This window comes from Cyrtonyx montezumae, unplaced genomic scaffold (assembly GCF_038088225.1).
Source record: "Cyrtonyx montezumae isolate F1298 unplaced genomic scaffold, pur_monq_1.0 scaffold_30, whole genome shotgun sequence".
NCBI classification, from domain to species: Eukaryota; Metazoa; Chordata; class Aves; order Galliformes; family Odontophoridae; genus Cyrtonyx; species Cyrtonyx montezumae.
This window is the reverse complement of record NW_027072035.1, coordinates 11,801,326-11,818,064: the sequence shown is the minus strand read 5'-3', so window position 1 is coordinate 11,818,064 and position 16,739 is coordinate 11,801,326. Positions and strand designations below refer to the sequence as shown.

Sequence of the window (16,739 nt, the reverse complement as noted above, 5' to 3'; positions counted from 1 at the left end):
CAGTTAAAAGCTCCCAAAGAAAAGAATACATGAGGAAATGCAAACATTACATTTGAAGTCTGATTCTTTGCAATACAATTTACAGGAAACAACAACTTTTGATGCACTGGCATCTTCAAAGAGCTATCACTGACTTCAACTATCAACTGACTTTATCCTAGAATGACAATGAGCAGATACAGAGAGCTATTCAGTTCTCTTTCCTTTCATATTAATAGTTTCTCAGAAATATATGCACCTTTTCCAGGTTATGGTTCACACAAACAGTATCTGCTCCCACCTGTCACATACCAACAAAATGTAATAGAATATTGGTGGGAAGGTTCAACCTCTACTGTTACACCATCATCTGCCTCTGACATTTGGGCCAACGTAATAAAAGAAGAGGTATTACTTTCAGAGCATCTCTCACACTTATCAACAAGTTTTCACAGCATCTGAGCAATAATATGCTTCTGATACTATTATGCTTTGGCAAACACTGTAAAACACTCTATTTAATTACATACTTCTTATGAAATGCTGCTTTATATTGCAGCAAGAAAGGATTTTCTCCACTACTGACAAATGTTTCAAAGGAAGCTTATAGGAAATAACTGTGAAAAATTAGCACTTTCACTGTAATGCTGAAATAGAGCTTTTGCTTGGTGAGCTCTTTAGAAAACCTTATGCACACTGAAGGCACATTTTTTTTCTACACAAGCTTTGTCTTGCATGCTTCAATTTACAAAAACATGAAGTAAAAGGCTAGGAATTGATCTAATCTTCACAGAGCTTTATTAAAAAAAAAAAAAAAAACCCTACATATAATCCTACTTTCAAATCTTCACACTGATTTTGTTTTGAATACTATTCATTTATTCCATTGTTTAAGATTGATTTGCAACAAATACTATGGCCTATTAAAAATATAAGAGATAACTTCATTAACTGATGATGTTGTATTCATGATGATTCTAAAAATACTGAAGGATCTCAAGAGACATTAAAGGATATCTGCCAGCTTTGAAAGTCTCCTCACAGCCACAAGAAGTAGGTCAGTGCTATACTACAAATGGAAATGTATTTTTGCTTTTCATACATACCAAAATTTTCCCCACCAGAAGTCTTTTCCTAATAGTGTTGTCCAAGCTCTTGCTTATATCAGTGAGACAGAAATCTCAAGCCACACACTGGATGTAAATAAGCAAATTCTTAGTAAGACACATGGCTGATTCCAAGTGCTTGAAACTGGTAAAAGCTATGAGGAGTTGGGCACAACTCACTAAAGTCTTATCAGGTTCACAGCTATTTTTTCTGAGAACTCTTTACTTTGGAGTGGGTTTTTCTTTGGTTTCTGTGTTGTTTTTTCTGATTTTTTATTTGTTTGTTTTCTTTGTGTTTTTGTCTTTTGCTTTGTTTATTGAGTTCTGTTTTTGCTTTTAAATCTAAACTATTTTATTTAAATTCATGAATACAATTTTGTAGTTCAGCTAGAATTGTAAACGTGGAGGAATGAAATCCAAAGGAAACACGGAGGTAAGATGGGAACATGGGGAAAGTTAGGAAAAGCATGATCATAAGGAGTGACTCCAAGATAAACTAGCCCAAGCTCTTGCAGAAATAGCTGAGTTTATGAAGGGAGAATACCACACAACAGCTGCTTACAGTCAGAAATTGGGTCTTCCTGCTTTTCTTGTCATCTTTTGGTTTACAGAACTCAACAGCTTTTACAGCATTTGTGACTTTTATGTCTGTTGTGAAGTCATGTAGCTTTGGCAGTGTAGAAGAATGGGAACATTTCTGCAGTTACAGATGACAGTGGGACTACATGCTTGACAGTAAGGCCTTCTTTAAGAAGCATCTCCACTAAAAGGTTTGCCTGCGAGCTTATTTTTTCTGAAGCAAGTCAGTGAAATAATTTCCTCCTGCAAATATCACTTCCCACCCTTGTTCAGGACATCAACACCTCCAACACTTGAACATGATGATAGCCTACTACCACAGACATTTCAAAGAACGATAAGGCTGGGCATGGTGGGGGGGGCTCCACTGGCCAGTGCAGTAGACAAAACTACGTCTTATTCCAACAGCTTTTACCCTGGACTTTTCTGTAGTACTTTTGTAGAAGCCTTTGTTAGTATGAAGCGTAAGAAATAAATAAGAAATATAAATAAACATGAATTAAAAGACAGGGAACACTTAGATAAAAATAGTTTCAAAACTACACATAAATCTAAACAGGTAACATCAAATTTAGGTAAAAAATAATCAAGTTAATTAAATGAAAGAGAGAAAAAAAACAGATGAGACATTGGCCTGCTACTCAGAAGAAAAACAATAAATAAAATTAGCAATAAGTAAACTTCAAAAAATGAATCCCACAGTTGTCCTTTTCAATGGAATCATGCGGGCAACACAACAGGCATCAGTAAATAAATCAGATCTTGCATAAGAGTATAGGCCACATCAAAAAGAACTCTGCTGCAGTTAAAACAGTCCTTTTTTGTATGAAAATATCACACAGGAAAAGCTGTTAAAGATCTATGAACAAAAAGAGCAAGAAAGATCAATGCCTTTACAGATAAACTGTATACACAGAGGTTGTAAATTTTAGAGAAAAGAAGACCAAAGGAGAACAAAATTAATATACCCCAAAACACCAGAGGAAGAAAATATTCTATTCTCCATGTATTACAGTTGTTAAAAATTAAACCAACCTTAAGATCATCACTTTCTCTATATATCAACATACATTTTCTTTGTCTTTCCATGTTAAACTGAGGTAAGTCCAAGTGATGTAAAATAAAAAAAGGGTTTTAAGGTAAAATTACAGTCTGTAACTTTTTAAGAGGAATACTTGCAGTACTTCTCAAGGAAATAACCATTGAGCTTTAGTTTTACTAAGCAACAGGTATCACAGGCTCATATAAACTATTCACTCTGACAAAAATCTCTGCTAAGCAGAAACATTCAGATCTTCCATTTTTATCTGAAGTGTATCCAATCACTCTGTCATAGGAGATTTATATGTTCTCATCATCATATTTAAGATAAGCAGCATTTCATTATTTCTGGGATGCATGGTCTTAAAAGCATTTAATTTACACATCTCAACTCATTATAATCTAGTCTTACTTTCATAAAGATTCTTATTATACTTCTATATTCAATTTCTTTAAACTGTAATGTCTGTAAGTAGTTGTAATTCAAGTGATCTATTTAACACTGCCAATACTAAAGGCAAGCATTACAATTGAAACACACAAATAAACAAACAAAACTCCAACACAGCCATCAGTTGCATACAGTAGTCATATTATAGAACATAGACTAATATATTGGCAGTTCAAAGCCATCAAATTAATAGAAACCTCTCTTTTTCTCAACATTTGGTCACAAAGGACTTTATTAGTTTCTATACTCCACTCCTGCACTTGGAAGACAGTAGGAACACTGATCAACATAATTCACATAATGTAGTTAAATGATTAAATATAAAGGGAAGTCTCTACAGTCTCTACACTAAGAAACTGTCCATCAGGATCAATATAGAAGAATGAGAGGAAAAAACGGAAAATTGACGTTCTCATAAAAGATACACAAATTTTCTTTTAAGGGTAAGTGGCATTTAGTCACTAATATAATCTGGGTATGTTCATCCTGTTAACCAAATTAACAAACTGATTTTCTAACTACTGTTATTTACCTATCCCGCCTTAAAAACATACTTTTTTATTTACCATTTTACTTATTTCTGAAGTGTTTTCAGTTCTTGTTCTATTATGCAGAAGCAGTATGTAAGATCTGAAGATAATGACACAATTACGAATTCTGTTGTAATAAAAACACTAGCTGATCTATTTATTTATTTATTTATTTTAAAAAGGAATGTGCTGCATCTAGTCCTTTTTTTGAGGATGCCCTGTCTTTCAGCTGGGACATATTTTTTCTCCAGTATGTCTGGTATGATGTTATGCTTCAGTTCTAGGAGAGAAACAACACTGATAGAACACAGATGTTTATAGTTGCTGTTAAGCAGTGTTGTACAACGACAAGGCCATTCACAGTGAAGAGGCTACAGAGCTGGGAGGGAACAGAATTTTGACAAATGATTTAACTGGACAAAGGAATATTCCATACTATATGCCCTCATATGTTTTGAAGGGAGTAGTGAGTAATTGCTTGTGCATCACTAATATACATTCATATAAACACATATATATTTCATAACTTCACCCTTTTCTTTCTCTCTGTCTTGGTAAATAGTTTTATCTCATTCCACAGTTCTACTTTGTTTTTCTCCTGAATCCTCACCCATTCCACTCAGAAACGGGAGTGAGCAAATGATGGTGCAGCACTCAGACACCCACCAGGTTAAACCACAGCAACCCGTTAATGAAAGCTGACTTCACCACAACTACAAAGAATGACTGATCAAAGTGGAACTCCTGGAATGTCACCCTGAAACTATAAGTATCTCTATAAAATATTTTTTTCCTTACATAAATCACAAGAATCATTCTCAGCCAAACTGAAATTCAGAAAAATTGCATTAATCTAAAAGACAGTAGTGGAACACATGACAATGTCAAAAAAGCAAACAAACACCAGGAGCGTATCAGTTTTCAGGCAGCTCTTTCAGAAAATGTAGTAGCCTATTACTGCAGCTCATACATGACTACTAAAACATGAGTTTTGTTTTCATTTTCAATTAAAAAGCGCTTAGTATTTGCACCATCATGGTATTTACTACAAAGATACGCTATAAACACCATAAGAACAGGAAATCAACACATCCATATAAAATATTATTTTATAGAGTATTCCTGATTTTTATTCAGCTACTTGAAGTATATCTATTTTAACACTGAAAAGAAAACCATATCAACATAGAGAATAGGAACCTAATCAGAAGAATGTATTTCCTTCCTCCACCAGACTAGAAAGACAGCTGAGTTTTCATATGAAGAGTACCTTTAACTTATGTAACGCTCTATGTATTATTATCTGAGAGCTGAATATTTTGGGCTCAGTGCCCTAAATATAATGTACATGTTGTGGGTACTGCTGCGAGAATATTCTATCTAGTTTTTCACATCTAAAGTTATATCTGGCAACTGGCACATTATTTTTGACAATGAATGAAATGGCATCCAAAGTTACTGCCCTGTCAAGAAATGAAAAGCAGAGCCATCACCTTGGCAAGTTTTTCCTTTGTGAACGTCACTACCAACTCCCTTAAATCTTCAGCAGCTTTGTAAATGAAGAAGTTCATAGCAAAACAAAGCATCAGTATTCTACTGATGGAGATCTTTTTTCCTTTAGTCTGCATACAGTATCCTCTTCCCATTTATGGCTCACAACATAACCTAAAACTTACAAAAACATTTTTGTGATTTGTTACTTCAAGTTTAAGAGCTAATTACATTTTTCTTACAAAGAAAATGAATATTCTCAATTACTCATGGAGAAAGCTAATTTGTATCACACAAAGCAGTGCCTGGTATTACCTACATGCTGTAACCATAAACTAAAGCAACTCCCTTCAGCAGAATGAACACATTCAGTCTAAAGTCTAATCCTATCCTAAAGAGTATGCGAGAATTCATCAGAAAGATGACCGAACTGCAGTAATGCTCGCAGACTTTACTAAGTGCTTTACTGTCCCAAAATGTCATTTACGTAACACAATCTAGCCACACATGAGCATTTCTAAATACCTTAATTTCTGTGACAAGGTTTCTCACCCAACCCCTCCACAAGGCTGTAAATGCATATATTTTTGTATGTTAACCATATATATACACTGAAAGACAGTACTTCTTCAAAGTGCTTGTTTCATTGAGAAGTAAGACCTAAATGAAACAGAAGGCAACAGAGACAAAAAATTATTTTCCATTCCTTCTGCTGGAGGGAAAAAAAAAAAAATCTCCAAACATTTCTCTATAAAGTCAGGACAAAAAAAAAAAAAGAAAAAAAAAAGAGTGAGAGAGAGAGAGAACAAAATAAACGAACAACAAAAAAGGCATTTTTAATTCTATAGTCCTGGAATGATAGGAAAAGGTCATAGCATACCTTAATTCTAGCCCAACTCATGACCAGAACACAAAGCAGAAAATTGTACAGAAGAAAGTATTCACAGTACAGCTTCTCAGTACAGCAAAAATACCCAAGCAAATTTGGAACTGAAGCCCAAGAAGAAAAGCACATATTTTAAATGGCAGACACAATTAATATACCTAGAAATGTCATATCCCCTTAAACAAATGGCATCCACAAATGTTTCTCTAAAAAGATCCCAAATTTTGCATCAGGGAAGTAATGCACCCGTTTCTCATTTGTAACCTGGGTTAATACAATTTATTTCATTATTAATATAAACAGTCTATAATAAATGATTTTCTAAATTAAACAAACAAAAAATTACCAATGCTAGATAACTTCTGCTTTTCATTCACTGTGCAAATAATATCATCCTTAATTTACAAAGTTTTTTTGCTGGAATAGGACCAGAGGAATTATTCTGTGAAGGTTAAGAAGGACCATTACATAATTATTGCAAAGCTGGAGAGACATAGGCACTGGTCATTATTTTCACATCCTGCAGCCCACGGAGAGCCTGTGGTGGAACAGAGGAAGAGGGTGAAGGGGAAGGAGCAGCAGAATGGAACAGCTACATACTGACTCCCAAGCTGAAGCCTTGCAACATTCAAGGCTAAGTAGACAGAAAAAATGTTATCCAAACTAGACTGAGGAATCTGAAATTTCATATATTTCAAGTACAGTTTCAAAAGTAAATAAGCACATGTTCAGTTCGCAATAAATTGAAACCTCTAGCTGCATCTAATTGATTCACATAAAAAAAAGAAGCTGAAAATTTAGTTTAGTAAACAGATGCACTGAAGCCTAGTAAGAAAGTCTACTTGAATGAAAAAAGAACCAGATCTAATAAATAGCTTTAAATTATTTGTTAACTGATAAGTCTCCATTAGCTTATATTTGATACTGTAAGAATAGTTTTATTTGCCAATAAGCATGAAAACAGAACCATATCTTCAGTACATGATTAACAGAAACAGCTTTATAAAACTGACAGAAATAAGTTGTGTTTTATTACTTCAATACTGGTTGAAGAGGCCTGATTCATATCTGGCCAAAACTACTGCACTGTAGCTGTAGCAGAGCAAGCACAGTACAGAACATACTGGAGATTTCTATAGCTTCATTTCAGAGAGTAATGTAAACAAAATACACAGTTCCTCAATCTAATAAACAACAAGGTGGTAGAGGCAGATATTTGATTTGATTATTCTGTTAGTGATCATTCATTACAGTGTATAATTTAATGATAGTGCACAGAATTGGCAAACTACAGAAGTGTGACTATTTGCAGACAGAGGTTTAAGAAGAGGAAACAATAAACAGGTCCAAATCACTCCTTTCAAAGTGTGATGAAGTATTCAACAAAATTCCAAAGCAGTAGTAAGATGGCTATTTACAAATACATTTTTTTTCTGCCTCTACAGGGCCTGAAATTTAGATCTTGTAAACCTAACTTATTACTGAACGTAATTCACAGAGGAGACTTTTGGATTTGGTCTTCCTTTCAAGTATGCCAGCATTTTGAACAAATGGATATCATGGCTTCATTTTATTTCCTTAATTATTGTTTTACCTTACTATTATTTAGCTTACCCTTATTATTTAACCTTACTAATCCACTTCAAGCCTGACAGTCTTTCTTTCCTGGAGTCCTCTCAGAGCAAATGTAACTCACAAGAAATGGGCTTCACCAGAAGATGTTTGCATACACTTCAACTTACTGCTAATAGCTTCCAAGTCCTCAGGACATAGGGCATAGGTTGTTTCACCATTCTTACAGGCTATTTAAAAAAAAAAAAAACATTGCAAGTGTCACACACCACTTGCTGTTAAGGAGATGTACAAACAAGTTTTTAGCTAGTGGAGTAGAGTGAGAAAGAAAAAGATCAACATTTAATGTTCCCATGCTACTATGATTGTGATCAGGTATGATTCAACAAACACCCACTGTTGCATATGTTGCACTGTTACACACTAACTAATAAAAAATACTTATAAAACATCAAACATGATATACTAAAAAAACTAGCTTGCAAGCTAACATAGCAAATACATACACAATACAATTGCATTTGCAAGCTGCAGGTACAAATTCTAATGCAATAATTTGCAGCATTCAAGAATGAAAACTCTTACATTTCGAGAAAAGGTCTCAGAGAAATCGTAAAAACAAAACTGAAGTGAGCTAATCCCCTATCAAGGGATTAACAAACGTGATACAAAGCGGATTAAAGAAGGGAATAAGAAATCTATAATAATAATAATGGAGATCAGAAGCATCAAATACTTTATCAGGAGCTTGATATGATTCTATATGCACATAACAAAAGTTATGGCAAATTGATTTTTTTTATGACAGATGAAGCAGAGAGTAAGCACCCTGCAATTGGTTCCAGGAAAATTAAAACAAGCCTAAATAGATATATGCAATAAATCTGAAACATAATTACCAAAAACAAAAACAAACAAAAAAAAAAAGACATCTTTGGGTAAAAGGAGATGTAAGGACACATTTTAACAGTGAATAGGATGACAAGACTTCAGATAAAGAAAAGCTTTAAAAGCAACAAGCTTATTTTCAGTCTGACAACAGGAGATAGCATCCTTACTTGTCAAAATATCAGGATGAAGTAGTTCAATAAGCTAAGAAAACAGTTGGTCTGTAGGATTTTTCAATAGACTTTCATGGGAAAAGACTTGTATTTGTCAAGGTCAAAGGAAAGCATGCTATAATATTTGCAGTACATGAAAGTCAAGACAAGAATTTTAATCTCAAGCTTAGCAGTCACCAGAACATGTCAGAAAATCATGACCTCTCATTCTATTCCAAAAGAGATCTGTAGTTCTCCGTATTTGGGTAAGATATGTCTATAGATAATTAAAGAAAATCAGATGCAGAGAAAGGAGACAGCCACTTATGAAATCAACACAGAAAACCAAAGCAGAGAATAGAATTTTGAGGCCAACATAGTAAATAATATTAAAATATTAAATACAAAAAAGATATATTAAAATGAAAATAAATACTTGTAGAAAGGGTAAAAGAGAAGACGAGTCTAGGGCAAAATAATCAGAAGCTATAGTGCTACTATATCAAATACAGTAGCTAGAAAAAAAAGGGAGGGGCAAAATAAATAAGTTTTGCAGAATAGAGGGAAGCCAAAAAAGCAAGAATAAAAGCCACAGTATTACCAGTCAACATTATAAAAAAAAAACAAACAGAACAAAACAAAAAAAAACATCAGTATTGAGGAAAAATAGCAAAATAAATGGAGAAGCATCAGCCTTTTTTGAGAAATAAAAAAAAAAAAAGTGATAACCAAGTTGGTTGCAAATGCACAGTTTTAAATGAAAATTCACAACTGTTGACTGCAACAAGCAGAACTGAAGAAGAAAAAAAAGATGAGCAAAGAAAATAAATTCTATCATGGTCTAAGAGGTCAGTTGTTCAAATGGAGAACTGAAAACAATTTTAAGACTGATAATCTCCAACATGAACACTGATAAACTGGAAACCATCTTAGGATTGAGGAACAGCAGAAAGGAAGAAATTGATTAACAGTTCTCAGAAGAAGTTTGGAGCATGCAGAAATCTAAAACAACATTAATTTTGAAAGATTACATATAACTTTAATAAGGAGAATCATTAAAACAGAGATATAAATACAATAAAAAGTTTTTGATGAAGCACTACAAAGCAGAAGTTGAAATACTAAAAAATTTGAGATATCACCAATTAAGTACTTATTTAGAAATGGTAGCATCAAATATGAAAGGTTTGGATAGGTAGTAGCTAGTGAAAATAATAAGGATTCTGTCAAACAATCAGATGCAATGATAGCAGAAGAGGATTTGTGCTGCTAGAAGTAAAGAATCAAAACAAAAATAAAGGACTAAAACCATCTTTTATTTCTAATAGAGCTTGACGTTTCTTGTCAGGGAGAAGAAATGTCTGCACAATTTGCAAGGAAATTTGCATACACAGGGTTTACAAGAAGGGCACAAGGTAGATCACCTTCCTCTCACCACAGAGCAGCAGGGAGTGTTAGGCAGAAGGAGAAGAACAAACCAACTGAAGGACTTGCTGCACAGATGGTGTCACACTCAACATTTCAGATACTGTGATCTTGGACACACACTAGAGAGACTGGATGTACTGTTGGATGGGGTGCAACTGACTAGGAGGGACATGAACACACTGGCCAACAAGATGGCTGGGCAGATTAATAAATGACAGAGGAGGTGAATGTACTTCTGAGTGAAAGAGAAGAGCCAGGGAATGCAGGTCACTTCAGGAAGCAGCGGGGGAAAACTTCAGATTTGTCCCATAAAAATCTAGGAAGTCCCCTCCAAGGAAGTAACGCAGGCAATAGCCCAGCTGAAGTGACTCTACACCAATGAATGCAGCATGGGAAATGCAACAGAAGATTTGGAAACCACAGTGCAATTACATAATTATAATGCCTTCAGTGTAAGAAAGACATGGAGCTGTTGGAGTGGGTCCATAGGAGGGCCACAAAGATGATGTGTGGCCTGGAGCACCTCTCCTATCAAGAAAAGTTAAAGGACCTGTGCCTGCTTAACTTGGAAAAGAGAAGGCTCCAGGAAATCCTCAGTGCAGCCTTCCTGTAGATCAAGGGAGCTTATAAACAGGAGGCAGATGAATTTTTTACATAGTCCAGTCATTATAGGACACGGGGGAATGGATTTGAACTAGAAGAGGAAATTTAGGTTAGATGTTAGAATGTTTTTATTCAGAGGAAAGTGAGGCACTGAAACAGGTCACCCAGAAAGGCTGTGGGACCGAGATGTGTTCAAGACCAGGCTGGATGGGAAGCTTGAGCAGCTTGATCTTACAATTACAAGACAAGCAATCTTTCTAAGCAGGAAATATATAAAGTAAAATGGATACAACAGTTAAAAAGTCACATAAATATTTTCCTAACATTCCCAATTCAAGAGATTAAGTTACAAGTACTAGAAAATCTTCAAAATCCATTTATTTTATAAAGACAAAATAAAAACAATGAGATATTACTATAAAGTAACTTCTACACTTACAGTAAGATTTGGAAATCTAAGTTACAGGCAGTAAGAACAATCTCTTATCAAACACACAGATAAAATGCCTGTTGTCAGTATCACAATTGATTCACATATGCCTGCATTTTGCAGAAATATTAATGCAAATCTAACAACCTTGTAACAGAAATGAATAAAAATAACTGAAATTATTGGCAATATAGAAATTATCCAGAGTTCTCCAGACTGTTTCGGTAGACCTGGATAACTCTTACTATCAATATTTTAGTGTTTCACTGAATATTACTTTGTCACACCATAGTGAAAACTTCAGTTTCCATGGATTCTGCTTGACCTTTTGCAAGGAAGCAAGATAGTACCGAAATTATCTTAACTTTCATTCACAGCAAGTAGAATTCTCTACTTCTTTATGTTGTCCTAGTTAATGTCTAAGACACTTAAAAGGTGCTTACATTTAACAGGATCAACATCTGTACAAGTAAGGTATGTCAGATGTACAAATATGTATTTTAGCCTTTTATGTAAAAATAAATCACCTATATAGCAGTGACACTAACGCATCTTCCTTAAAATGTTCAGAAGTCTGTACAGATGGAAAAAAAAAAAGACAGACAGTAATAGAACTTGTCATTCAATTCAGTAACGTCATCAAATCATTCAAGTCAGCATACAAGCAACATATTATTTCACCAGAATTAAAATTCCAGATTATAGAAAGGATGGACAAGACTGAAGGAAGAAGACAGCACTTAAAAATTATTTATGTGATCACTTCTCACCTTGCCCATTGCTGCGTCAACTGTATGTTAAAGATCTTAATTTACAAAACTTGATTACCTGTTTCCTTCTGGAAAGACTAAGTAAAGGTTGATTCTTTAATTTGTCTGCAGTATAGGTCAGTCAAAAATAAGGCAAGAGTAATAATTTGTGTGTCAGTTATCAGAACTAATTAACCAGAACAAAAGCTAGCTGAGAAGGTTGAAGTTTAGTAGACAAAATACTAAAAAGCTGTGCTTTGTGTTTTCTCTTTCATCCAGCAAATCAATCTCTTCCTTCATTCCATATGCACATAAAAACACAAGAATTAAAAAAAAAATCTCAGTTTTCAATGTTATTGTCTTAAAATTCAAAGGCCAAAATTTTAAGCTTTCAAATCATTCCGGATACCCTATTGTATCCAATTCTATGTGAAGATTCTGACAAAATCCTCTGCGTTTCTCATTGGTTTTGGATTACAAATAATAGGGAACATAAGATTTCATGCTGCTATAAAGAAACAAGAAAAATAACCTACAAAGCACAGAATTTAAGAATCATAGCAGAACATCAAAAGAAGCAAATGAAAGGCTTTAATATGCTCCGAAGTTCCCTTACTGTGAACTCTCTAAACACAGCCACCCAGTATCCAGGCCTGACTGGACACTAAATACAAAACTACACTGATATGATACTTCTGCCAGATATTCCAGCAACTAGTGCTACTTAGAAGTAAGGAATATGGAATAAAACAATGAAAAGCTGCATAGAGTGCTAAGAAAAACAAAAGAAATGTAGAAGCGGCATTGTAAAAACGGACTACACTTCCCAGGAAGAAGAGAATAAAATTGTATGAGTATAGGGTGAGGATACACTGACAGGCTGAGAGAGTTGGGGTTGTTCAACACAGAGAAGGCTCCATATAGATGCATACAGCTTTTCAGTATCTAAAGGGAGGGTTACAAGAAAGAACAAGATAGATTCTTGAGCACTGTTTGTCACAACAGGACATGGGGAAATGGTTTCAAACTAAAAGAGAGGAGATTTAGATTGGATTTAAGAAGATTTTTACAGTAAGGGTGGTGAGGCACGGGCACAGATTGCCTAGAGAGGCATTGGATGCCACATCCTTGGAGACACTCAAGGTCAGGATGAATCAGGTTCTAAACACGTGATGGAGTTGAAGGTGTCCCTGCTTATTGCAGGGGAGTTGGACTAGATGATCTTTAATGGACCCTTCCAACACAAACAATTCTGTGATTCTATAAACTCAATGACTGAGCATTCCAGACTTCAGCAGTCTCATTTAGATTCACAAAGCAGGCATACTGCAGATTCTTCCTTACACTGCCTTGAAGCAGGGTAAATTAAATCAACAAAATTCAAATTAATCTCAGGAAAATTTTGATTCCAATAACCATGTTGAGAAAGTTTTACGGCAGAAAGCATTCTTCTCACAGGGGCTACGTAATTCTGAATCTGTTTAAACTATTTGGGGGTAAAGATGTTCACAATTGATTCAGACTTAAACAGGATCCTTCATGTTAGAGAAACATCTATATTCAAACTTGAAGAAGATTTAAAATTGTAATCATCACTTCTAAAAAAAAAATTCTAAGTATATTCACTAGAAACAAGACTGCATTGATAGTGTTCCAGTCTGCACACAACAGTACGAAAAGCTGCCTCATTTTCAGTTTTAATGGGAAGAGAGAACAATTTGCCTGTGACCTAGAAGACTAATAGAAAAGTAATATATTACTAATGTGCTTTTCTTATTATATGGGCAGCACAAAGGCATGGGAACAGCATTCTGAATCACCTGATGCTTTTGTTCAGTGAACTCTATAAAAAACTTTCTCCAAAGATTAAACTCAATTTTAGAATTAATTTCCTTCATAAGTACTCATGATTTTTGTTTGCACTTATTAAAAATGTACGCAGTAAAATGTCATCAACATTTGTTCCAAGAACTGGTTTCTAAGACTCAGCTCCATCTAATGCAGATGAAAGACATTACCTAGGAGACCAATATTGTCTAAAATCTCAGAATACTAAAAAAAAAAAAAAAAAAAAAATTAAAAAGAAGGATCTGTGAGCTATGATTTCATATAATTAATTATAAGAGAAGGAGAGCATCTGAAGAAAATACATTCTCTAAGAAGCTTTCACCTCTGGACTGCCTTCTCACCTACAATTTCGTACAGACAAGTACAAAATGTTACTTGTATTTGAATAACATCAAGTGGTTTGTCAAACAAAGCAAATACAGTAAGAAGCAAAGGAAGATAAATTAAGTAACAGGTCAGAGAAGAATTGCAAAAGGCTTTCTGAGAGTAGCAAACACTTGAACCTTCCAAGAGCACCACAGCTGAAAGAAGTGCCCTGACAAACTCAATGCACTGCAATTTACTGAAAGAGCAAGGAAAGAACTAGACATCTTTCTACTTGAAATACTGGTGACATGGTGCAAAGAATGAGAAAACTGAAAAAGGAAGGAAAGTAGCACATTATGAGAGAAAAAATGCTGCACTACAGAATCTTGATAAATACTGAGACAGTAAAAGCTACAAAGTAGAGGAAGATATATTAAATGTTTCAGATCACCACACCAAATTTTGGAAATCAAAGCCTTATACCAAAAGCAAATGTGCACACTAGAAATAAAAATCAAAAACACTGCTTACAATTAGTAAAAATACTGAAAAAAAAATGTCTTCATAATTTACAGGCAACCTAGAAATATGCAGAAGCAATCCTGCTCACCTGTCTTCATTAAAACGTCGACCAACCAAGATTTTACATTTCTCTGGAGGGAGACAAGCTGCTAGCAAAGGCACTGTCCTTAAGACCCGGCTTTCCTGTAAAGAAGAAAGGTTACTTTTTAGTAAAATCAAGGAGGGCTTCTGTGAACTGTTAAGATTTCCATTTCAAGTTCTTTGACTACACCCAAAACAAGAAACAGTAAAGTAACTACACAAAAAAAAAAAAAAACTTTTTTTTTTTTACCAAGAGTATGAAATTTAATCCTGTCCTAAAGCATGACCATTAACAAGAGTTTGAGCTAGGTTTCAGTTACAAAAACAACAACAATACATGGAATAATAATGAAAAGCAGGCAAAAACAGCATTAGCATTAATATAACAGGCTGAAGGGCTAACGTCTCTATATTGGAAAATAAGGGGAGGGCTTGGTTTCCACAGACAAGTGCTATAAACACAAGCACGAGGTGTGTCAAAATGGTGTAAAACATAACCATCTCCACTCTGTCACCACTTCTCAGTAAGCAGCACAATGCTGAAGCTGTGAGTGATATATCTCCTGCCATTCAGGCTGTGCAGAGCGAGCATCTGGCTGCATCTTCACTGCAGATAAGGAGGAGATTGCCATGGCCGGGAGGGGAGCAGAAGCTCTCCACATGTCCAAGAATATGCAAAAGAGCTGTGCTGAACCAGGGAATGCCTGTTTCAGTAGACAGAGGAAGATGGAAGAACTGCTGGGTGAAGCTAACCATCTTTCTCTCTTTCTCAACAGAGAAATTAGTTTCTGTACTTAATGTTATTAAGATAAGAAACACTGAAAAGTGAACTTGAATATTTAGGACCTCCTCAGTAAATGTTAAGAGCAGAGAGAAAGTCTCAATTTCAGTTTCAGGCAAAGAAGAGAAAGCAAATGTTTACCCTGCATTTAATGAAAACAACACTGAAATCTGAGAGATGAAGATAAAGTTTCAGTTTACTTTTTCTCACAAGAGAAACAAAGCAGTACATGAACTGAACCTAGCAGAAAGCTAGACACTAGATATTGCATTAGGATTACAGAAACCCAAAACATTTGATGTACTCACAATTTCAATGTCTTCTCATTCAGACAACAAAAATACTAAGATAAGTCCCTAGGCCACGACATCAATTAATAAAAACCTGGGGAATTGATCCATCTTCTGATATACGAGTCATATGTCAACAGTTCAGTATTTGCAAACAAGTAATGGCCTGATTAGTTCAGCTCCATGATTTCTGTGACTGTTAACTCTCCACAAATACCAGTGCATAACTGCCTATAGCTCTTATATTATCAGATGGCTCTTAAGTTAGTTCTGTGAATATTTTCATCACTGTTGCCTAAAACCTTCACTAATTTTGCTTTTTTTTTTTTTTTTTTGCTATATATCTACTGATCCTGTGAAGCATAACTAAAACATCACAGTTATAGGAATAAGTTGTCCTGCTATATGCACCACTACTTTGCACTGCAGTAGCAGTATGTGTCCTAGGGGCAGATGAAGACCAAAGTCTCCAGTGAATGAAGTGCAAGAAAAGTAAGTGAGAAATATTCCTCAAACTACCACCAATTCCATCTATCTTGACAAAGCTGAATAAGTCATCATTGGCAGTAAAAGATCATTTCTGTTTATTTCATCATAATTAAAAAAACCCCTCTGATTCATACAAATACAAAAAGCAGCAATAAAGGAACTGGAAGAAAATTAATTATTTGTATCTAATAAGCAAAATTTTATAACGCTTATTAGTCATGGGAAAGTCAATCAATCGTTCTCTTCAACATCATATTATTCCAGAATTACCTTTCTACCAAATAAATATATTATCTTACCAACAGGGAAAAAGTTGCAGATTTCCAATCTAAAAAACAATCTATGTTTACAAGAAGATATGATACAGAATTCAAAATTGGAAATAATTGTTTGAGAAAGGGACGAAGCAAAACTACCTATAAAAAAGGTTCCATTTGTTTAGAATTTCCATCACAGAAATGTCTGTATTTAGCTATTTCAAATACAGCCTATTAGCATATCTGTTAATATTTGTATCTATTAATATTTATATCTGTT

At 34.6% G+C, this 16,739-nt stretch overlaps 1 protein-coding gene across 1 annotated transcript in view; it reads right to left on the bottom strand.

Annotated features, from left to right (window-relative positions):
- The window catches only part of DTWD2 (DTW domain containing 2), a 64,039-nt gene that overhangs the window by 24,981 nt on the left and 22,319 nt on the right, over positions 1-16,739 (bottom strand). Inside the window, exon 3 of the mRNA XM_065744138.1 lies at positions 14,650-14,744. Within this exon, the coding sequence (XP_065600210.1) occupies positions 14,650-14,744 (95 nt within the window). The remainder of the gene's footprint in view (positions 1-14,649; positions 14,745-16,739) is intronic.